This window comes from Artemia franciscana, chromosome 2 (genome assembly GCF_032884065.1).
Source record: "Artemia franciscana chromosome 2, ASM3288406v1, whole genome shotgun sequence".
Lineage (NCBI taxonomy): Eukaryota > Metazoa > Arthropoda > Branchiopoda > Anostraca > Artemiidae > Artemia > Artemia franciscana.
In genome coordinates, this window is record NC_088864.1 from 5277015 (window position 1) to 5302178 (window position 25164).

A 25164-nucleotide genomic window follows, 5' to 3' on the forward strand; every position below is an offset into this window, starting at 1 on the left:
GTGTCGCATAATCCAGTAGAAACCAACAACGATGCCATAAATTACTTAACGGTTGATTACGAGTCATTGGAACCTTTCAACGTTCTATGTGTTCCTTGGGGAGTCATCCATTTTTCAAAGGAAAGAATAGCAAACTAAGCTGACTCAAAAGGTGATTGCTACTTACAACGAGAATCAATGTATATAAGCCTACCACATGCCGAGTGCAGGCTTCGACAAAGGCTTCAATAAAGGCTTTAAAAAAGGCTTCAACATCGGCTACATAGTTGTTTTCATAACTGGCATATTGAAATTTCTGGCTACTAAAATGATCTAAAAGGGTCTCAACTTTAAGGAAGAATTTGTATTTTTCTTCATATATGTTGTATCGAACCTAGGGTGACGCCATGACAGCAAGAAGAGGCTCACATTGTCTGCAGTTACAAGATGAGCGACAATGACAATCAATATTTACAAGCCTGTCGCGAATCCATGCCGGGGCCCGGCCTCAAAATCGATTAAATAATGTTTTTCTTCTTAAAACTGGAAAATTGATATTTCTGACCACAAGAGCAATCTGAATAAGTCACAATTTTAAGAAAGAATCCGCAATTTCCCAGGGTGACTGTATTGAACTTGTGGTGACATCATGCCATCAAAAAAATGCTCAAATTGTCTGCGGTTAGAAGACAAGCGACAATCAGAATCCATATACAGAACCCTGTCACCTGCCGGGGCTGGCGGCGGAGCCACCAAGCTCCCGGTACTATCTATATCTTTATTTTTTTTAAAATAATACAATATTTTATATTAATTTATAAATTTTATTATTTATAAATTTATAAATACAGTTTATGAGTCTATAAAATTTAAAGAAACTTTACTTTAATTCAAAAAGATGCATGCAGACTTTCGCCTTATATTATTCTTGCTACCAGAGCCAAGCAAAAACAAACTCCAGAACTAAAATCATTCGCGTATATATACTTATCAACAAAAAAAATAGCCCATGCTTTGTCATAATACTTTACGGGTCTATAAAATAGCCTTCGTTAGGTAATGTTAGCCTCCTTTGTCAAATAAATTTGTTTGCTAAGTAAATTTCACAATATATATATATTGCTAGTTTTGTCGGTAAGTTTTAAAGCTGCTATTACAAGACATAAAACACTATTTTTCAAAAAAATCTGTACAAGAAAGTGGTTTGGAGCACCATTTATTACAGAAGGTCATTAAAAAGCAGTAATAATAAAAAAAAATACCGGAAAATATGCAGTAGAACTCTTTTCAACATTGATTATTTAGAGCTTGCGTTATTAGGGAGAGATATGAAATATCTGAGGACGATACCTAGTGGGAAAATACGGATGAAACTTTATGGCTGGGGTAATTTTCACAATATAGATATATATGAACACACAGTTATCCATAAATAAGTTTTATACCTTTAAACGACCAATAATTGTGTATGTATTTATATATTTTTTCTCGAAAATGGCTCGGCAGTTTGTTTTCTGAAAATTGACATACTAACATTTTATGGACTAAAAAAACGATCTAGATAGATTACAACTATGAGAAAATTTACTTTCCTTACCCTAGCGCTCTTAATATGTGTTTCTTAATTTTTTCTGAATTAGAAAATGAAATTTCAACTCAAGAAGTATGAGAAACTTACAAGAGTGAGAAATGGCACAGTGTCAACAAAAAGTGTGTCAACACACACAACAACATCTAGAGTTTGGCTAGACTTGCCATTTTTTCACTGTAATAATAAGAATACTTACTTCAGTTTGTGTAGTTAACCCTATCACCGAAACCTGAGCAAGGCATATAAGCAATTTTCAATCCTCCTCAATCAGTAGAGGCCATATTTAAAGTAAAGTCCGTGGTTTGCATCATAGTTTGAACTTCCAGGGCGCAAAACCCAGAGGGGAAAACACTAAGCGAAACTAGTTTCAAAGATTTCCAGACATGGGTGGCAAGAAAGTCGTTAAAATCCTCCTACTTCCCTTGAATTTTTGCCAGGACCAGTGTGCAATTGTGCCTTTCGCAAGTATTAGTCTATGGCTATGTCTAAAACCAAGTCATTTTTATTCTATCAAATGCTAACCTAAAAAACGCATTTTCCACAAAAAGAGACCCGGACGAAGGATGAGTTGCATAGGCTTCAGTTGACTAAAGGGTTGAATTGTATGGGGGTTAAGTTGCACAAGGATTCATTTAAAGAAGGTTGAGTTGCACGAAGCTTTGATTGCACGGAGTTAAGTTAAGCGAGGGTTAAGTCACAAAGGAGTTGAGTTAATGGGGTTGAGCTGAATGAGGGTTCAGTTCCATGGGTTCAGTTGCATGATATTTAGTTACGATCCCATTTAGCAGGGCTTGGAAGTGGAATTAAAGTGGAAACAGATCTTTTAAAGCAGCACAAGCACAGTTAGAGTAAATAAAATATATTTGTATTCCTTATTCCTATTATGCTTTTATAAACGAAAACAACTATCGTTATGCCATATCCCAATCTTTCAAAAAATCCAGGCAGAGAGAGAGAGAGAGAGAAGAATCGGTCTACTGAGTTTGAATTTACTGATTGTGTTTCCATTACATTCACTTTAGGAGGTAGGCCAGTCGTGATTGGAACAAATATCACTTCTGTGCCTCTATCTTAAATACTACCTCAAATAATTTTATGCACTGCCATATATAATTGACGCCACCATTTTTAATTTCCAACAAAAATTTTTTACTTTTTTTTTTACCAAAGACAAAATAAATTGCGCTAAAAGGGCTAAAAACTTCATTTGTGCCATCATGCAAGATACACTCTTTTGGACATGATTATGTACTAAACAAGATCAGAAAGAGAAAAAAGACTGAAGCTATTTGATTTCTGAATATCCGTAATGATTTCATCCTGCGGAACACAGAGACAGGAGGTATCAGATTAAGCCCTGATGTCAAGGTCAACAAAATAGGTTTTGCAGATGACACAGTAACGCCTAAGACAAGCCAAAATCGGCATCAAGAATTACTGAATGATGTAACGGTAAAGGCACACCATCTTGGTCTGAGGGTGAATGCAGAGAAAACCAAATGCATGGCGAGAAGCAACTCTCCTCTGTCCATTAAATTTGACAACCACGATGATGAACAAATTGCTCACTTCAAGTACCTGGGAAGTATAATTGAAAACACTGGTTCCACGGCAAGAGAAGTGACCAGCAGAATAGAACAGGGAAATACCACCTTCAACAAGCAACATAAAGTATGGATATCTCGGAAATTTTCTCTGCACCTGAGGTTACGTAGCCTTAACAGCAATATTACACCAAAGCGTAAGAGAAGAAAATCCATGCTTTTGAAACCTCGTGCCTTCACAGAATTCTGTACATTCGCTTTTCACAGAAGACGACAACAGCCTCTAGTGACCGGCGTCACCAGAGTTTGAAGGTGAAGATATTTGGGCCACTTCCTCCGCACGGACGACTATAAGAGTCCCGAAACCTGCTTGATTTTGGCAACCATAAGAAAGTCGTGGCTAGGGAATATCCAGAAACACACTGCGCCAGACCTATAAGACGGACATACACAACCTGCACACCTCCGTCCAAGCGGGGTGGGGGTGAGATAATTGCAGCAGGAAACCCGAGGGATCGTTTGCGGTTCCTCCTTGATGTTCTGGGTGCCTCAGTAGGCAGACATGGTCCTTTAGTCGAAAGTTTGGGACATAAAAATTATTTGACCATATATACAAATAATTATACTTGGTCAAACAGAGTCTGTCAAATTTGGTCCTATTTTATTATAACTTAACTTGCAATTTTTTCAACTACGCGTATGGTAGTAAGTCTCAAATTTTCCAAGTCAAGAGGATGCCAATTACATTCCATAGAATGGGTAGTTCCAATTGATTTTTGAGTCCTGAATTTTCAGGGATAAAAACCAAATTTTGGTACATGTAAGATAAGAAAGTGCATATAGAAAATATATTCAAAACTAAACATAAATTATAAGAATATGATACTAGTTTAAAAAAGGTGTAGAATATGCCCGTTAAAAAAAGCGGAAGGCAGGGTGCATTGACATCACCTTCCGCATTTAACAACAGCATCGTCAAACCGCAATCTAAGTTAAATCTGACACACATTCTCAGAGGGATTGATCTATCGTTAATAAGCTATGCAGACAATGTACTTAATCTGAGCCACCTGCTCCGCGGTTTAGAGGAGAATTTTATTCAGTTTCAAGTAGAATATGGAAAAATAGGCCTTCAGTTTAACGGCGAGAAATCAGAAGTGATGTTGTTTAATGCTAAGCAAGGGTCACCTAAGGCAAGCTTAAAACCCGTCACCTTTTGCAGAATCATCTGCAGAAACGGATTTCTTTAGCGTATAGCCGTGTTGTAGTTTATAAGCGTCAGTTTGATCGGCGGATTTTTGCCCAGCTGTACAATGCAATGGCACTACCCCATTATCTGTATATAAGTCCTTTTTGGAGGATATTCCAAAAGGAAGATAAAAAAGAACTGCGGTCTACATATTATAAATATGCGAAGTACCTCTTACGGTTTCCACCATGGACAAGTAACCGTATTGTGACAAGTCGGTATGGGATTATCGACCCTAATGAAGCGATCATAGCCCAGATCGCCAGATATAACTCTAATATTGTTACTCATCCTTGGGCAATTATTTTGAGGCAATAGTTTTTGCTTTTTGTAGTTAGTTATCTATTTGTTCTTTATTTTTCTTGTGTTTGTGTATTCTTTTGTAGTGTGTTTTTCGCTTTTTTATCTTATACTCTGTTTCTGTATCTTATACTCTGTTCATCTGTTTCTTTTGATGGGAAATAAATATATACATACATACATACATACATACTAGTAAGCATAACTTGGGCACAAAAGACCGTCAGTACTGAGAACAAGAATACTTGTACTGAGAACGTACTTGAAAGTGCTGAGAACGAGAAGAATAAAAGTATCTGAAAGCTGAGATTGATAAAACAATACACTGAAATTTCAGCGCGACCATGATTCTGTAAAGCTAGTGAAAAACGAGAGTAGTATTAGATTCTGAATGTCAATGAACTCGTTTAAAACTTGGATGAAATTATACATGTTTAAATTGCATAGCTAAACATTTTGGGTTAACAGACAAGTAAATAAAACAAAGAAGCACCTTGTGGATGACAGGAACGGGGGCATAACTGGTGAAGGCATCACAATTGGGGAGAGAGCTGGGCTATTTGGTGTTGCTGTCGTATTTGGGCTCGTTTTAGTACAACTAAAAAGATAATTAAAATGATTCAGATTAAGGGGGAAAAGAAGAAAAACAATAACATAAATTATTGATTAGAAAAAAAATTATCTCATGGATTTAAACCAAATAAAAGAAATACAAACACGTTTACTAATATATCAAACTGTATAGATTCCACGGCCGTACCGAAGGGAAGGGGGAGAACAGCAAAAAGGAAACAAGATCACAAAACTATACGCAGAAAACAACAAAACAACCGAATGAATATAAGCCAATGAAAAAAATAAAATGAATAAAAAAAACTGTATAATTTATCAAATTGTATAGATTCCAGGGTTATATTTAGGACGGGAAAAGATTACCTGATTTGGGGCCCTCCCCCAAATCAACTATGTAAGGACAAGCCCTTATTTGTTGTAATATACAAGAAAATTTATTTTGCCACCAAAATTATTTTCATTTTCGGATTCCTCTTTTACTGTTAAAATTCTCCGATTTTTTCTTCAAATGTTGAGAATTGCTTTCTAAAACCTTCTTAGGATCCTAAAAAGAAATGTGGTGCAGCGATTAAGGCATCTTCACTGCAATTTAAATTCCAAATAGGATTTGAAGTGGGTAAGACAAATCACGAAATCGATTTAAAACATACAAAAAAGCAGGAATTCTACATGAACAAAATCTTTTTTATGGCTGATTTCATTGACTGTTACAAGTTTCAAGAATTTTTCGTCTCCCGACCCGGAAAATATTGTGAAAAGAGTAATTCATTCATTCTCTCTTTCATTTTTTCGCCGCAAACGAAACTTATTAGTCTCTCATTTGATGCAAAACCCAGCTTCAACCCTAAAACCCAGTATGCTTACTTCAAATGAGTAACATTCTTCTCTTTTTTAATTTTATTTTAAGAATTTAGTTCTCCAAATGTTATTTTTTCTTATTTTTGTTATTTTACAAACAACAGATCATGTTATGTTATTTTTAAAGAAAAATTAGCGTAATTTCAGAAAAGGGAGGGGGAGGCACCTAAGAATGGGCTGCAACCTTGATAAAGATCCCACCATCAAGCTCGGCATTTTTGAAGAGCGCTTGCTATAAGTTTCAAACATATGTATCCAGAAATACAAAATCTCCGATAGGTTATTTTGTCATCTATCAGAGTTTGATCAAAACCCTGGGTATTCGACCAAATCACGGTTAACTGACAATTCCCCTGGAACAACGAATGTAAATAAGAAGTACAATACTATCTTCAGAATTTTACTATCTTCAGAATAAAACGCGGAGATTTAATGGCAATAAATATTTTCTTGAATGTTTATCTTCCCTAACAAACATATTTTTAGCCTTGCCCTTTTTATATTTTTCATTGACTTACATTTTTTACAGTAGGCCTTCTTTACAACATGCAACTGTTTATAAGTTTCAATAAAATACGGGCCACAAAACGATCCAGCTGACTTTTTGGCCAATATACATGCGGCCTTCTATTGGCAAAATTAAAAAAGAAAAGAAAAAATACACTCTTTCTCGACCAATTCCATTGCCATAAAAAAAAATAATAATAATCATAATTTCCAATATGGGTTTCGATTTATGGATCCAGAGAAAATAATGGTTCAACCCTTCGATTTTCTGAATTCTACACCAGGATCCTTATTCCTGTCACTTTATTCCTAGATCTTCATTTAGCATTCGACTCTTTAACCTATTCACTTCTTTCTGTTGAAATTACCTCATTTCGGAACAAAATAGAATGCGATTTTTTTTATTGAATTCTTATTTGAAATACTCTGTTTATCCACATTTTTTACCCTCAAAATTTGAAAATGTTCCTCAAGGATCAATTATAGGGCCAGTGTTGCTTATAATTTATCTAAATGACCTCATTTTTAGGTTAAAAAGAAAAATCTGTATTTTTAATCATTTGCGACATCTAAAGTTCTTACTTCGGTGATTACGGCTACTGCTTCTGCGAGAACAGAGCCCGATATTGTTTTCCAGAGTTAGCGGACCTGTCCTAAAAAGTTTATTGCGGTGTAATGCTGGCTATGACGGGGACTTGAGAAGTGCAGAACTGTCTCTTCAACCACAGTGGAAGAATGTCACAGCTGCAACTCGGCTTTGAAATTTCTGTCGAGGTTTTGTTGACGCCATACACGTCATTCGTGGCTCTTGAGGGTCTGGGGTAGGGCTGACTAGGGTAAGAAAGGTAAGTAGGGCAAGGGTAATTTAAGAGTAAATGTAGGGGAAGGCCCTACATTTTTACAAGACAGGCCTTTTTAATTTTCTCCTAAATTTATCAGGTTTGCTGACAATGTAGGGCCTCTAATTTAAGGATGATTTGCGAATGAGTTACCAACGTGTAATGTTTTGCCAGAATTCCGGAATACGTTGAAATTTGATTGTTTAGTATTTATTAATTTGATAGATTGTTCTCAGCTGTTTAAGTTGTTTTATTTTTACTTTTAGGGGAGGGTATCTGGAAGTGTGTTTGTATTGAGGTTTCGATGTTTTTGCGTATTTTGGGTGCCTCAGGCCGTACAAGTTAAGCTATTTTTTCCTTTTTTTCTCCTTCTTCTTCCTTTCTTATTTTACTTGGAATGTTAATGTTGCATTGTGATTTGTCCCTTACAGGCACGTAATTTTTTTGTGTACGCATTTTCTTTTTTATGAATAAACCAAATTATTATAATCATCAATTATCTAAAACCTACCGGTCGAAACTTTCTATTAGTAGACCTAAAGATTATAGTATCTGATTCTTAGACATTATGTTTGATAAGAACCAATATTTCTAGTACCTTATTGATTCGAGAAAAACGGGTCGAGGAAAACTTTAAAACATATTGTTTAATTCACCTGACTAAATGCATTTAGAATATCTAACATATAATAGATTGAGTATATTTATTAAATTTATATTGCTGGTTACGAGCACTTTATTTGATCAAATGTACCAACTTAAAGTTTCTCTTCTAGCAGAATTATGACACATAATTTCTAAGAGATTTCAAAGAATTTTCTAAGAGATTTCTTAGAGTCTCTTGTTTCCAGCAGTTTATAGAAACCCTGATAAGACAAGGAAAGATATCCTCAACGTATCTTAGAAACGCTTCCGATAATCCTATATCATTGTTTAATTGAGTCTACTGCTGCTATTCCCCAATTATAATGGTTTCAACTTTCCCTCTTTTCTGAAACCGTTTTCAAAGCCTGAATTTCTAAAACCAGAAAACCAGAATTTTTAAGAGATTTCAAAGAATTTTCTAAGAGACTTCTAAGATTCTCTTGTTTGATTGGCATGAAAACAGGCATGAAAACAGGGCCAATCTTACAATTTTTCAGGGGAAACATCATTGTTTAATTGAGTCTACTGCTGCTATTCCCCAATTATAATGGTTTCAACTTTCCCTCTTTTCTGAAACCGTTTTCAAAGCCTGAATTTCTAAAACCAGAAAACCAGAATTTTTAAGAGATTTCAAAGAATTTTCTAAGAGACTTCTAAGATTCTCTTGTTTGATTGGCATGAAAACAGGCATGAAAACAGGGCCAATCTTACAATTTTTCAGGGGAAACATCATTGTTTAATTGAGTCTACTGCTGCTATTCCCCAATTATAATGGTTTCAACTTTCCCTCTTTTCTGAAACCGTTTTCAAAGCCTGAATTTCTAAAACCAGAAAACCAGAATTTTTAAGATTTCAAAGAATTTTCTAAGAGACTTCTAAGATTCTCTTGTTTGATTGGCATGAAAACAGGCATGAAAACAGGGCCAATCTTACAATTTTTCAGGGGAAACATCATTGTTTAATTGAGTCTACTGCTGCTATTCCCCAATTATAATGGTTTCAACTTTCCCTCTTTTCTGAAACCGTTTTCAAAGCCTGAATTTCTAAAACCAGAAAACCAGAATTTTTAAGAGATTTCAAAGAATTTTCTAAGAGACTTCTAAGATTCTCTTGTTTCCAGTAGTTCATAGAAACACCGATAAGACAAGGAAAGAAATCCTCAACGTACGTTACATGCTAATGTATGTAACGTCTAATGTCTAACGTTAGACGTCTAATGTTAGACGTCTAACGTCTAACGTATGCTAATGTTTCGGTGTTACGTCGAAGAGTGTCAAGCATTCCACCAAGATTTAATTTGTTATGTAACAAAAAACAAGCATACCCACATCACAAATTTTTTACTTTTAACTTTAATCCAATACTAACCACTGATCAACTGGGCTCGAATATATTGGAACGAACTAAGACAGTCAAAATTCCTTTTTATTAATTGTAAGCGCTAAAGTATGTAACATTGTCAGTGTTAGTTTTTATTTTCGTAGTGTATGTAACATTGTAATATTCTCAGTGTTAAAGTATGCCACCAGGCATGTGCACTGGTTTGTCATATCTATTTATGTAATTGTTGCAAATAAAAATTATCTATTTATCAATCTATCTATCTTAGAAACGCTTCTGATAGTCCTACATCATTGTTTAATTGAGTCTTCTGCTACTATTCCCCAATTATACTGGTTTCAACTTTTTCTCTTTTCTGAAACCGTTTTCAAAGCCCTATGATAAAACAAGAGATATCAGTCAGGAAGCCAATGACTTGGCAACCAAACAGCTTGCCTACTTTTTTCTCCGATGATTAAATCCAATAATTAAAACAAAGATTTAGAATCATTTTATATTTGTTATATGCGCTTTCCATACCTCCATATTCCATATTTCGTTCATGTGCGCTTTCCATATTTCATACATATAACTATCATCTTCGTAGGTCAATCTCTACTTATCCTTCATTCAGATGGTATTTCAACCCCTTGACTACATGCCATATTGAATGGAACTGATCAGGATAAAAAGCATTATTCGTTTGGCACTCGAAAAAATTTATTAGAATATCTTGGTTTCGGTTTGATTTTTCTTCGTCTTCTATTTCTTATCTTTACATCACGTTGCTGTGTTTTTTTTTCACTTTTTACTATTTATTTTTATTCCCTGGGGTGGATGTTTCTAGTGTCAGATTTTCTTTTTTCTATATAAAAAAAAAACCTCGTTTTTCTCCTCTGTTCTTTCTATTGTCTCTCTTCTATAATTGCGGTATACGTGATATAGTATATATGTTTTATTTTGTCACAGGCTATCTAGTTTTGTAGGAAATCCCCAAAACTGTTTACTTATATGTCATATTACTGGGGACAAAATTCATTTTGCCATTTCTATGAGCTCATCACATACGCACTTTAGTAACGTGCTGTTTTTTTTACTAATTTAAGCTAGAACCTTCTTTCATGATAATTATTCATTACAGCCTAATTGCCCTGGCGGATTTTTCAGTTCATAATACGGCTAACAGTGGCAGTTCATTCCTTTTAGATGGCACTATTAATCCCCAAACATTGCAAATTTTTTAATTCCTCTTTTGGCCAATAGTGGCATCAGGGATAAGAAATACCGTCAGTACATAGGTTCCCCTTTGAGTACTGTTAAATTTAGTACAAGTTAAGATACATCATTAACCTGTTGTAGTACAGTGGATTGATGCTCTGTCTGGCAATACGGGTTCGATCCACGGTGCAGCAAGGTTGGACGACAAGCTTGCTTCTTGTCCCTGTAAAAAGCACTCAGCCACTAGAAACGTCGACTCGACGCCATATGCGGCAGCAATGGCTCAGTAGGATATTTATTCTTTTTTTTAGATACATCAGACCGCTTAAACACGTTTCTGTAACTTTTGTCTATATTACCATAATTAACACTAATACCATAAACCATAACTAACACTAGGGTACCTGAGATTTCCAACTTACCTTTCTTCAGCAGAACCTGCCACCCTTGGATTCAGATGTCTTTCAGGCCGATAGCTTGGTGAAAACGGAACAGAAATACTTCGGCTAAAATCTTGAGACAAGGATGGCTTCGAAAATTTTTTCTTTCTGAAAGAAAATAATCGGTATACATTCTTTGACACTTGCTTTTACTACTAAAAATGTCATGAAGCCGTAACACAACAAGATTATTATTAAGCAATATTTGGGTTATTAGTGTCGACACAAGCTTTTCAAAGCAATGATACAAACTTTTTGTCATTTCATTTTTCTGCTTCTGTAAGGCAAGTGTGATGTTAAATCCAAGGGGAATGCATGTTGCTCACAAATCCCCTTTATTTTGTCAACAGGTGAGACTGCTACGCCTGTGTGCTTGTGGCACATTAATTATGTGATCTGAGCCCACATAAAAAAGAATAAAAATAAATAAATTACATGAAGAATATCAAATAACCAAGATTTGCAAACTACGCTAAACCAGTGAAAGAATCTGTCGGGCTGAAGGCACAGTAAAAAAAAAAAATTATCACGAGCCAACTGTCTGGGATTGCACATTAGAGAAATAATTAATTTAGGTTGGACTACCAGTTGCATAAAGTCAAATGAGTGTCTTCGGATTAGTCATTATGTGGAAATTTTAAACCACGTACTTTCGCAGTCACACAAAATATTTTGTAAAAACAGAGAAAAGAAAACATTTGTGGAAAAAACCAGCTTAAAGCCAAGTTTTCTTCTTACAGGTTGCCTAATCTCTGCGACTTTTTCTCTAAGACTACTGTCACTACAAGCTAATAAACATTGAACCACCTTAGGCCAAAACACGTGCCAACACTCATTTCCGATACGACCAGGCACAAAGTTTCTCCTTTGACCACCCCGAAACATAGCTCCAACAATATTACCTATTTCTAATAAGGGGCGTTTAACCATAACCTAACTTCTTACGGGCTAATCCGAACAACTTCTCAAATGGATATGGCTCTTATTTATCCAGAAGACACGTCATCAAAACTACCCTTTCATGTTGTGCATCATAGTTGCAGGAGAAGCTAAAGCCAAAATTTAAAAAACAGGTTTTTAAAGAAACTGTCAAGTGACGAATAATTCTCCGGTACCACTACTTCGAAAATAATAATTTTTATTCGAATTTAACTGAGCGGCAATTTATAAATACTAGAACAATTGAATTTGGTTTTTACAGCCATTTTGAACAGTCTATGTGGAGACTATACGACCTTGTGTTTCTTAGCTACAGACAATTCAGTTTTATCACAATCAACACGTCAGCAATATTCCCCAGATAGAAATTATAATTTTTTTTATTAACTAATGGGTAACAAAAAACACAACAGTTAAACCCTCTTAAACACCAACAAAACAGAAATAAATAATACCTAATTTCATTCACAATAAGTCCCGACACAAATTAGCGTTTTCGAAACCACCCGAAAAATACAAAACAACTACCAGTACACTTCCTCTGAAAAGAAAATTCTTATTCCTATTTGTTTACTTACTCCTAGGTGTACAACTCATCCCAGTTGTTTTCTTACTGACAGCAAAGAAAAATAAATAATTGAAGTTGGTGCTATTACTAATAATACTACTGACAACTCACTGCGGCACCGAGTCGCCTGAGTCCAACATAGCTACGCACACCTCTCCTTCATCCCAACACATCCCAATCCCCTTCCATCCCTAATAAACTGATGTACTGAACCATGGAGCGTTTGAAAGGGAGCGCATAAAATCTTTAAACCTTTTTTGCTTAGAATGAGTCTCTAAGCAGTTCAAAAATTTTGCTCTCAGGTTGCAATATGTACAGCTTCTTAAAGATAGAAAATAAATCCGGAGCCCGGGGTAAATTGACCGGTGGCCAGCGTTTCCCCCCCCCACAGAAAATATCCCCCCAGCATTTACTCCCCCGGGGGAAATACCCCTAGAAAATTTCTGTATGGAAAAAGCTCCCGGGGGAAAATACACCCCCTCCCGTGAAAGCTTTCTAAATTTGAAAATTTTATTTGAGTTTGTTTTTTTTTTATTTTCCGTAGGGGAAAGAAATTTTTGTACTTGTGTACTAAACGCCACTCACTCAAGTTTACACTGTGTAAAACTTGAGAACAAACCGGTTGCTTCGTTCGTTTCTTTCAGCTTAACGTGACAAAGACAAGACAAAGACAAGTGACAGAACAGATGGGAAATATGTATTTTGGGCTATAGGGGGGGGGGGATACTTTATTTGAACAGTTTGAAGTCAGAAAACAATTCTTACTTCATAATATGCATAATGACTGGACCTAACAAACTTTGTATGGAGACCCGCTATATTAACCCCCCCCCCCTTAATGTGCAAACATATAGCCCAAATTTGTTTCTAAAGTAACGGAGAGACTAACGAAAAAAACAATTTGTTGTCGAGTTTTACACATCACAGACTTGAGTGACTGGCGTACAATATACAAGTACCGGAATATTTCATGGAGAGAGAGCCGGATTTCGCGGTATTACTTAAAGACGATAAGAAACTAAATATAAAAAAAACAAGTTTTTTCAACTGAAAGTAAGGAGCAACATCAAATCCTAAAACGAACAGGAATTATTACGTATATGAGAGGGGTTGCCTCCTCCTCAAGACCTCGCTCTTTACTCTTAAGTTTTTTTTTGTAGAATTTTAAAACAAACCTGATTATTCTAACTAAACTACCATTGTGTTTCAGGAATCGTTCTTAAAGAATTATGACAAAAAGGTCCAAATAACCCCAACGGGGATATTTTCCGCGGGGGGTGTTTCAAGAGAGGTAAACGCCGGGGGGGGGGGGTAAACGCTGGGGGATAAATCGCTAGAACCAATTGACCCAGGTCGTTTTCTAGAACCTCTTCTGACTCTCAAGAAAATTGGAAATATTGAATCTTTCTAAAATATGGTAAATCCTTTCTTTACTTCTAGATATAGTAGGGAATAGGTAATACTATCACTAACATAGTAAACTGGAAGAAGAAAAAACAAAAAGAAAACTACCAGTTGTAGAGACAACTAGTTTTTAAGAAACATTATTCTGTTGATAAAACCTTAACTCACTCTGAGAGGAACGGATCTTCAAGCAAAGAAGCAGCGCTAGCCCGCTTATCAGCATCAGGTTCAAAACAACGAAGTATAAAATTTTTTGCTTTATCTGAGAGTTCTGATGGAATTTCAGGGTGCATTTTGTAATATCCAACCTAAAAACAAGAAAAATAAGATAAAAACAAAAGAAATACGAAAAACCAAAAGAAATTATCCTCTAATACGAAAAACCAAAAAAATTTATCAGGAAAGCAGAGCTTATACGTGCGTCTATTGCTGGAAGCTATTCAAGATATAATCTGATTTAAAGATTTAATAAAATTGAAAAAAGATATACAAAAATGCAGATATATTTCGACCCACTGAATGATGGCACAAAAAAAAAACAAGGCAAAAGTTAATCTTGGCAAGTATCCAGCTGAGAATTTGGCCGATTTAGTGATTATTGATTACAAACCAAATGAGCGACAGAACTTTTTAGTAAGAAATCTGATACCAGGAACCCAAAACATTTTTTATCAGATACTATAGTAGACAACTGAATTTTGTCGATTTCAATTAAGTTGAAACACAACATCTACAAACAGGGAGAATGAAAGAAAGTATAAAAAATGAAACAGGGTGACAACTTACATCACTAAAACATGTGCACAATATTCATTAATATCTAAATCTGATCAGGAGTTCAGCGTCGTCAGTTATTTAAAAAAATATCCACACTAAATATCAACGAATATCAAGGTAAGACAGAACTATGATTATGGAAAGTATGATAGCTTCTTCATTGGGAACTAAACAAAACCGTACGAATACAACTTTATTCAAGAACATACCTGGTGTAGCATAATTAAAGGAAGTAAGTCTTTCCCTTTTTGCATTCTTCATTTATGAAAAGTATTTTTTAATCATTTTAGCATTAGAATTGTCTGTCTTTTTTACTATAAATGCTTTTGGATCTTTTTTTTATACCTCAAGTCTTGAAAATCACTTCTTCTGATTTTTGTTATTTGCAGCATCGTTAACATATGTTGAATTATTCATTTAGTATAAAGATTGTTTTAATATCTCGTTATTTGAATGTTCGCCTCCCGCGCTATCGATTTTTTTACGCCTATTTTTTTCTTTCTTTCTTTTTGTAGCTCAAGTCTTATAAAGCGCTTTCTTTAATTTTCGTTACTTGCGGTTTTTTAAGGCATGTTGCATCATTCATTTAGTTAATTTTTTTTTTTTTTCTCTACTTTATTTCTATGCCTCCAACACTATTAATATTTTTGCTTCTATTGCTTTTCTTTTGTTTTGTGTCAAATATTGACATTCGATTTTCATTATTTTTACTACTGGTAGAATTATCATCAAAAACAACTCAGACAATCATCTAGACATAAATCACGCTCGCTGTCTTTTTCAGTTCTCAGACTAGGACTTTCTTACTCCCAGAGAGTCAATCGGTTCATAGGCCCATATGTAAGTACTAACTACAGCTCTAACAGCTAAGTAACAACAGGGCTGAAGATATGTAAATACAGCCCATAATATTTGAAGAAAACAAATATATAGATCATACACATATAAAAGAGACAATATTACAATGCCCGGAAAATATTTTTTATATATACGATGACCATACTAATTTATCCCCTAATATCAAGGATAAGCATAATTGGAGTTTTCTTGTTAATTGAACAGCTTTTTTGCAGTTGCCATGGACAGACAAAAGTTATCTCAGAAATCATTTTTTTTTTTTTGTATTTTAGTTTTGACCGTGTAAGTTAAGATGAATCTTTAACATGAGTAGTTAATGCCAGGCACTATAGTCCCCAAATACTTTACAAAACAAACTTAATAGTAAACAATCCCTCCTTCTCATTACAGAAAAAAACATACCTTGAATATAGCAGCCTGAGCTGATTCAAGCTCAACAAAAGGGGGTTTTCCGGTGGCCATCTCAACTATGGTACAACCTAACGACCAAATATCAGCAGGGGGTCCATATCCTCGTTGACCCTTGTCAATCACTTCTGGTGCCATGTATTGAAGAGTTCCAGCAAAAGTCCCCGTGCTTGGACATAGGCCAGCCAGACGTTTAGAAGTTCCAAAATCGGAAATTTTGACAACACCACTGTAAGTATTAACCAGGACATTGTCACCTACAGAATAGTAGTTATAGACAAAATACATGGGAGCTCAAACCCCTTTATTCCAAAGGTTATAAGTGTGAGACCCTGGGTGGTGGATTTCTCCCCCAGCATAATCATAATGCAATAACTTATCTTAACCTAATTGCTAAGGTGAATCGACAGTAATATTTGATGTGGTTAAGCACAAAAATTTCTTTACGGGGCGAATTTTCAATTCTGCTCTGAAAACTGAAAGATGCGTTTCCCCAGCTGGAAAAAATTGTGCTTAACACAGGAACATATTATTATATATTTAAAGTTAATGATTTTAGAGGTAGATTAAACAAAATATTCCTCATTCACTGATGATGTTCCCAATCACCATCAGCACCTTTCTCAACATTCTTAGGACATTTATTTTACAAACTTCTTAAATAAACCGAGGAAACGCCATTCCTAACCCATTCCATTTTGAAACACACCACAGGACTCCATTTTGAAAGAGTGCAATTACTTAAATGGTCTCGCGGATATGGGAAAGAGGTCCAACTAAAAAAAAAAAAAAAAAAAAAAAAAAAAAAAAAAAACAATAGAAAATACGATACGCCACGTCGGCAACGAATTATTTATTCCTTGCGATAAGGTCAAGAAATCATGGGGTAAACTTTGTCCCTTACCAAGTGTTTGCTATAACAGACATTATTATAACCAATTTTATGAAGCGAGACATTTTTAACTGCAGAACATTTGATCCCATAATTCCCGCGAAGATAGATAGCCTCAACATAAATATATAAAAAAAAATAACAAAAATAATTCCCCGCAACACATTAAACACAAATCATTAAACACAAATATTGTACCCAATAATTCTGACAAATTTCAACCAAAAATGTCATCATCGGTCTAGCACAATGGTAACTATTTACAAGGAGGTATTACAAAGATTATTAAGAATGTTTCTATTTCAGTGTGAGAACTAACTTTGGAGATTTTTAGTATTTAGTAGTGCCAAGGTGTTAAAGTTAAAAAATCCAACTTCATATTAAGCCTATGTTAATTTAAGTAAGTTTTCTTTTAAGAAAAGTACGTTTACACTGAAGTATCAAAACTATTTTAAACGTGTGTATCAAATTTTTAATTAATGTTTGACAAAGGCTGACAAAGATCACAACTAAAACTAGGATACTCAAGCTCAGTATAAAATTCTATTTCACAAGTTATTCATAGTCAATTCGTTTAATACTATAAAGTGTAATGAAGTAATGAAAGTGTAATACTAGAAAATGTAGTTGTTTTTCTGACATTTCTTCTTCGTTTAAGAAAAATCTATTTTCATAACTACGCTAAGCACTTTTAGCGCTGGAACCTTAGATTTCATGAGAATCTATTAGCGACCTTCAAAACAAAATTTTTGGATATCTTTGAAAGTCATACAAATGCCCAGGCAAAAACGCCATCCTCTAAGCTAGTTTTTTTTTTCGCATAGCCAATTTTTTTTACACGAACCAGTTGATACGTAACGGACGCAATGAAAACACTACAGCTTTTCACAGTCAAGCTAGCGGTAGCATCCTGTTTCGTTTTTTGGGTAAAACCCAAACAACAAAACAGATAAAGAGAAAGATATTTTTTTTTATACAAAGCAACATCATCAGTAATAACAGCCATCCTGAGAATTAAAAAACTTGTACGAGGGGTGGCAAAAATACACTAAAATACTATAAGAAAAAAAAAACTAATAGAATCGCACATTCTAATTGGCACCACAAACCTTACAACTAAGCAATCTCAACTTCACTATTATAAACATACCAAAAAAACTGACAGTATGGTATTGGTATTATAAACATAACAATGATCAATTGATGGAAGACAAAAGTTGAATTGCCGACCTATAATCAGTAGATACTAAATATTTGAAAAAACAAGTGACAGAGGTTACATTTTTCAGTTCTTATTACTTTATGGACACTGAAGTAATTAATTACATAATTGTTCATAATGCTGGTAATTCTGGTAAATCTGGATTATTTATTTACTGCTCGTCAGTAAGTCGGCCATAATTATTTGATTTAACAAACCTTACAACTAAGCAATCTCAACTTCACTATTATAAACATACCCCAAAACGCCATAATTATTTTACTTACGTCCTCCCTCCACCCCCCAATAAAAAAAATTGCGGTTGTTAAAAAGGATTTCTTTAATTGGTATTATAAATGTGTTACTGAACAGGAAAAAGAAAAAAATGAAATATATTCAAATTGCCTTTTATATGCTATGTTTGCATTAGATAATAGGACTTCTTCTTTGATGATGACTAACGCACGCCCCCAGACAGGATTCTTGAAAACGACCGAGTGTTTTCGTATTGGATACTGGAATGTTAGAACAGTTAATCAAGAAACACAGCCAGGAAAACTCAACAGTGTTATGAGGACCCTTGATAAATTCCGTATTGACATTGCTGGACTCTCTGAGACCAGACTTACCGGTTTTGGTACTTTGAATAGTGAAACATACCATATTTTATATTCTGGACTTGAAACTAGAAAAGAGGCAGGTGTTGGAATGGCATTAAGTAGTCGGGCCAAAAAATGCCTAGTGGACTGGGAACCTATTAACGAGCAAATCCTTCGTGCTCGCTTTGCCACTTCTCAGGCCAAATTGACAGTTATTGCTGTGTATGCCCCAACCAATGATACCGTTGATCAGACCAAGGATGATTTTTATCGCGTGTTGTCAAATGTTGTTGCTAAAGCGCATCGGCATGATATTGTGACTTTGTGTGGGGACTTTAACGCTAAAGTTGGAAGTGATGCCTCCTATGCCCCAGCTATCCTTGGTAGGCATGGACTGGGGGAAATCAATGATAATGGCGTACGTTTAATTGACTTTTGTGCGACTCATGAACTTATCGTCGGCGCATCATGGTTCCCTCATAAACAAATACATAAATATACTTGGAACTCTCCTGATGGTGTAACAAGAAATGAAATAGACCATATTTTAATTGCCAAGAACAGGCGACGTTGTTTAGAGGATGTTAGGACCTTTCGAGGTGCCGACTGCTATTCCGACCATCAACTTGTTGTTGCTAAGTTTAAGCTGAAACTGAAAACTGTCAAAGCCCCAGCGGTCAGTAAAAAGGTTTAATGTAAGAAAGCTGCAGGACCCTTATGTATTACAAAAGTATACATCTACTTTGTCAAATAAATTTTCCATGCTAAGGGACGAGTTGTCAATTGATAATCAATGGGAAAAGATCGTCGAGTCCCTGAAAGAAGTGTCACAAGAAGTTGTGGGATATAGTAGGAAGAAGAAAGAGCAGTGGATATCTGAAAGTACCTGGGATATCATTGATCAAAGGGCAGAAGCCAAAATTCTCGTAGATAGACATGAGCATAATAGGACATGCACTAGAGAATATCTTGATGATTTAAAAGCGCAGTATAAGCGTCTCAATAAACAAGTCAAAACACGGACAAGGAATGATAAGATGGTGTTCCTCGAAACTATGGCTGATCAGGCTGAAGTAGCCGCCAGGCGAGGAGATAGTCGTACTGTGTACGCTATAACGAAGGAGCTTGCGGGTATTTCGAAGGCTTCTTCAACCCAGGTTGAAAACAAAGAAGGCATCTTATTAACCCAGACGGATGACATAAACCGACGTTGGATGGAACATTTCACCGAGGTACTAAATCAGGTGCCTCCCACGACCTTTTTAAATATCCCTGAAGAAACACTGTTTGATCTTGGAATATATTCCGGACCTCTCTTGCTGAGTGAAGTAAAAGATACTATAATGACTTTGAAAAAAGGAAAGGCAGCCGGTAACGATGGCATACCCCCAGAACTGTTGAAATGTGATAGAAGCGCCCTAGCAGTGCCCATGTTTGAACTTTTGTCACGTATTTGGGAAGATGAAAAAGTCCCGAGTGAATGGTCAAAGGCAGAAATTATAAAACTCTTCAAAAAAGGACAAAAGACTAAATGCGATAATTGGAGAGGCATCGCTTTACAATCAGTAGGCAGCAAGGTTTTGTGCCAAATTATTCTCAGTAGAAATCAAAGTAAAGTGGAGAAAGTTCTGAGAGATGAACAACATTGATTCGGCCAAAACAGATCGTGTTGTGACCTAAAATTTAGCCTGAGAATCCTGCTCGAAGAATCTAACGAATGGCAGGTTCAATTACTCGTAGTATTTATTGACTTTCTCAAGGCCTTCGACTCGATACACCGCGAGACCATGTGGAAAATCTTAATACATTACGGGATCCCGATTAAAATTGTAAATATAATTAAAGCGCTTTACCTCGATATTAAGTGTGCAGTACAAACCGAGGGTGGCCTAACGGACTGGTTTACCGTTCAGTCGGGTGTAAGGCAGGGCTGCATTCTATCGCCACTGTTATTTGCCATAGTCATAGATTTTGTGCTTCGTGGATGTAGCTTCGGTGGGGGTCTACATTTAAACCCACTAAGAACCCTCCATGATTTTTGCGGACGATATTGCACTCTTCGCTCACGAATCAGAAGATATACAACACAATATAAATGAACTTGAGCGTGTGGCAAATGCTTTTGGACTCTCCATAAACGCTAACAAGACTGAATCAATGTCAAATGCAGTCATTCCTGACTTAGCTGAGGGACTTTTGGTCAACAATGAGGAAATTGAAGTAGTGAGGGAGTTCAAATATCTAGGCAGCATTCTTACGCAAGATGCCAATCCTGAAAGAGAAATTTTGTGCCGAATAGCATTGGCTGGCTCTGCCTTCAATTGTCTCAGAAATGTTTGGAGTAATAGTAAATATTCCCAGAAGCTAAAACTCAGAATTTATAATAGCAATGTCCTCTCCGTCCTTACATATGGTTGTGAAACTTGGAGTATCACTGCGCAACTAGGAAAACGACTATGGGCATTCGATAATAACTGCCTAAGATATATTTTGAATATACATTGGACTGAGAGAATAAGAAATGATGAGATTTATACCATAACAAATCATACCCCCATCCTTGATGCCATTAGAAAGCGACGATGGATGTATTGGGGGCACATGGTGCGAATGGGTGATGGAAGGCTACCTCATGACATATGGTGTTGGATACCCCCCGGCCTCCGCAAGTCAGGGAGACCCAAAATGACAGTTGGCAGGATGTTAGAGAAGGAGGCGAAGCTGGCGAGGTCTTCGATGGAGGATTTTTGGTCGAAGGCTCAGGACAGGTCGTCGTGGCGAACCACTGTTGCTGCCTTATGCACCCTCAGGCGTGGGAGGACCTAAGTCTAAGTAAGTAAGATAATAGGATATCTCCTTCCAAATAAAATTCTTCTTTTATGGGTGAATGATATACATAAGTACGCACAGGTTCAATCCGAAAGGGGATTCCAAGGCTTTTTCCTATGAAACGCGGAACCCCTCTCAAAGCTAGGGGAAGGAGTTCTTTGGATGAAACATTGATGGGTGGAGGGTAGAAATTACGCACCCACCAGTTTGAGCACTTGTAATTACAACCTTATTTTCTTTAAATAGCTACATTAAGGCGATGAAGATAAATAAACAAACAAACCTTTAATGTCCCGATGGACAATCTTCTGATCATGCAAGTATTTTAATCCAAGAAGGATTTGCTTTGTATAATACGCAATTGTCGCTTCATTTTCTTTTAAAGGTCCCCATTTGTTTCGAAGCAATTCTGAAAGGCTTCCTATATAAAATAAAAAAAAAATCGGTATTTAGTTAAATACATAATCAACAGCAAAAATAGTAAGGATAATCAGAAAAGGAAGTAACAGATCGAAACAAATAAAATAGATTTCAAATAAGTTGGAAAAATAAAGATAATTATAGATAGATAGGTCAATAAATCAGTAGACATAAGTAATAATTACTGTAACAAGGGGGAGGCTTACACTCCCCCTCTAAAAATCAGGTTGAGGCTCCAATCATTGCATTTGAAAAAGATCCTTTGGACTGAATCTGAGGCATTTCCCTGTTAGCAGCTGGAATAATAGTGAAGGGAAAGATCGCAATAAACAGCCAAAAAATTTTATACATAAGAAAGCGGGGGGGGATTACTAGCGAATTAAAAAAAATACAATGAAGAGAACAACAAAAAATTGTCTTAAAAAAAATGTGTAAACAGAAAGCAAGTTTCAGTTTATAAATAAGAAGAAACCTAACAGAGACATTTTCGAGGAATACTTTTAAAAATCGGTTTTAAAGAAAACAAACCCTTAAATAAACATTACGATATATGTAAAACGGGAATAACTATTTTATATGGGAGTATGATTGGAAATTGCAGAATCGGACTCATCCAAAATTTAAAACATAAAAAAGACAGAATTGAAACCAAAATGGTTTTAAAATGAGGACTGATTCCAAAAGGATTAAAAATTGTTACGGAGTAAGAGCTCCGTACTTAAATTGTGATAAATGACTAAGGTTAAAGGATTTGATTGCCATAATGGAGCTTCATTTCAGATTTAAACTGAATTTTTTGCTACCACAATTTTTTCTCATTTGTGAATATTCGGAACTCTGACATTTTTAATTAGCACCCGCTTTCTTTAAAGACGCAATTAGGTATAAAAGTTTCTAGAACCCAAGGTTTTTAAAGTAAGCAAAAAGTAACGTATCCAAAGCAAAATAGTAAAAAGCAACATTTGTAAAAGTAACGTATTCACGTATTCAACGTACATATATTAAAACTCGTTAATGTCCCCCACTGTCACCCTAGCAGATCCACAAAGCCCCCTATAAGGCATTTATACAAATTTTAAAGACAGCTGCCACCATTTTCTAAGCAGAAATCCTCAACAATCAGCCGAAAAAATAAAAAAAGTTACGGATTTATGTTTATTTTATATCAGCTGATAATATAATCGGGTTAAGTACCTCACTGTCCCCTCTGTCCTGGAAAGCTCTCAGATGTCCCACAAGAATGGTAACGCCCACTTTAGAAATCAAGGACGATGACTTTTTCTATTTGCTGGGAGAAAAACAATTTTATCACTAACCAATTTACTTTTAATTAAATTTTCAGATAATCGTTTATCCGCCATGTTTAAAGCACAAATTTCTCCAAATAAGCTAAAAATTTATAAGATTAGCTATTTGTGTTTATTTTACATCAGCTAATAATCGTTTTTCCCCGCCCCACACGGCAGACTTTTTAACGTTCTCCATAGGATGACAATGCCCACTTTGGAAACCTATGGTAATACACATTTCTTACTGTTGGGAGAAAAGCAAATTTAACAGTTAACTATTTTCTATCAAAATGGAAACCCAAATAAAAGTTAATCTAGTGTTTGCATGCTTGATGGAAAAAAACACACATATGCACGACTAGTTTTATTGTCTTTATTTTGTCAGGGCTAATAATGCCTACTGAATTCTATGACCAAATACAACTACTATTACTAACAACTCACTGCAGCACCAAGCGGCCCAAGGCCAACACAGGTACGCACTCTTCTCCTCCAATCTAGTCAAAGCCTTCCTCGTTATACCCTCCAAAGAATTTTCATTTCCTTTAAGTATCTTCTTACGATCTCCTCTCAACCCATTTAGGGACGACCTGTCTTTCGTTTGGCCCTTGATGGTAGGCCAACAAGGACAATCTTTAACAATCTTGCATCCTTTGTCCAGAGAACGCGTCCTAGCCATCTCAAACTTTCTCTCATTACAGCCCTTAAAAGTGGAATTGAACCATATTTTTCATACAGCTTACTGTTTGAAATACGGGTACAGAAGGGTACCCAAAACAACCCGTACACAATATCTCTGGAAACACCTAATAAATTTTCCTCCATCTTTCCGACCACCCACGCTTCAGAACCATACTTTCCCACTGTCATCACTGTAGCTTCCAGTATTCTAATCTTGGTTCACAAACTAAATTTTCTATTATTCCTTATTTTTTTCAATAGAGATATAAAACCATAACGACATAGCCATATTCATTTGAGAAGAAGCTTAAAACTTCACCTAGTATCCTTAAAATTGGCTTTAAACCCATATCACCACAAACAACGAAGGAATTTCCAAAAAACATACTAGGCTAAGCAACTAAAATTATTTCCTAAGTACACAAAACACGATTTTGTGATTCCACTAACCTATGTTCTATTGCCACTAAGCTCAAAATAAAGCAACTGCAGCCTTCTGTTGGCATAATCATCCGATTAAATTTTAACCGGCATCAAGGTCGTATCCAGGGGGAGGGGGTAGGAGGTTTGAACCCCCCCTCCAAAAAAAAATAACAATAATTTTAGTGCGACTCATAAAAACGTAAAAAATGAATATAACCAGATTTTTTATATATTTTTTGGCGTAAAATCTAAAGTGGCAGTGTAGAGCCACCATGAAATCATTAAAATGCCTTCAATTAAGGACACACAAGGGATAATATCTAGATTTTTACAATTGTTGCTAGTAATTTTTATGTGATTAACTTGCTTTCTTAATTGATTGCAATATATGATGAGAGGACAGCAAATCGTAGGTTGGTCACACATTCCGTATACATGATATAAAGATTGAGCTTGTATTTAAAAGAAATTGGTACCAACCCCGGAAAGATTTTTTCAGACCTTGGGCTCTAAACTTTAGAAACTAGATTATTAATAACTAATAAAAAAATAATGAAAATTTGCTTTACTGCATACATTTTACCATAGCTAGTAAAATAACCAAAAACTCCACTTTTGGATTGCGAGTAAAAACAAATAAAAGATTAAAGTAAACATTCTTGGCAATTATTTTCAACCTATTGAGATTACGCCTTGCTTTACTGTACATATTTTGCCACAGCTAGTATACTGTAGTAACTTAAAACTCCGCTTTTAAGTTACGGGTAAAAAAAAACTGGAAATTGTTTTCGCTTATTGAGATTGCACTTTGCT

General features: G+C 35.5%; 1 protein-coding gene across 1 annotated transcript in view; it reads right to left on the reverse strand.

Moving 5' to 3' along the window:
* Positions 1 to 5030: 5030 nt before the first annotated feature.
* LOC136036346 (mitogen-activated protein kinase kinase kinase 15-like) overlaps positions 5031 to 25164 on the reverse strand; it is an 87596-nt gene continuing 67462 nt past the window's right edge. Inside the window, exons 14-18 of the mRNA XM_065718500.1 lie at positions 21822 to 21959; positions 16012 to 16274; positions 14143 to 14282; positions 11046 to 11171; positions 5031 to 5261 (exon numbers count right to left, since the gene is read on the reverse strand). Of these exons, the coding sequence (XP_065574572.1) occupies positions 5111 to 5261; positions 11046 to 11171; positions 14143 to 14282; positions 16012 to 16274; positions 21822 to 21959 (818 nt within the window). The 3' untranslated portion in view covers positions 5031 to 5110. The remainder of the gene's footprint in view (positions 5262 to 11045; positions 11172 to 14142; positions 14283 to 16011; positions 16275 to 21821; positions 21960 to 25164) is intronic.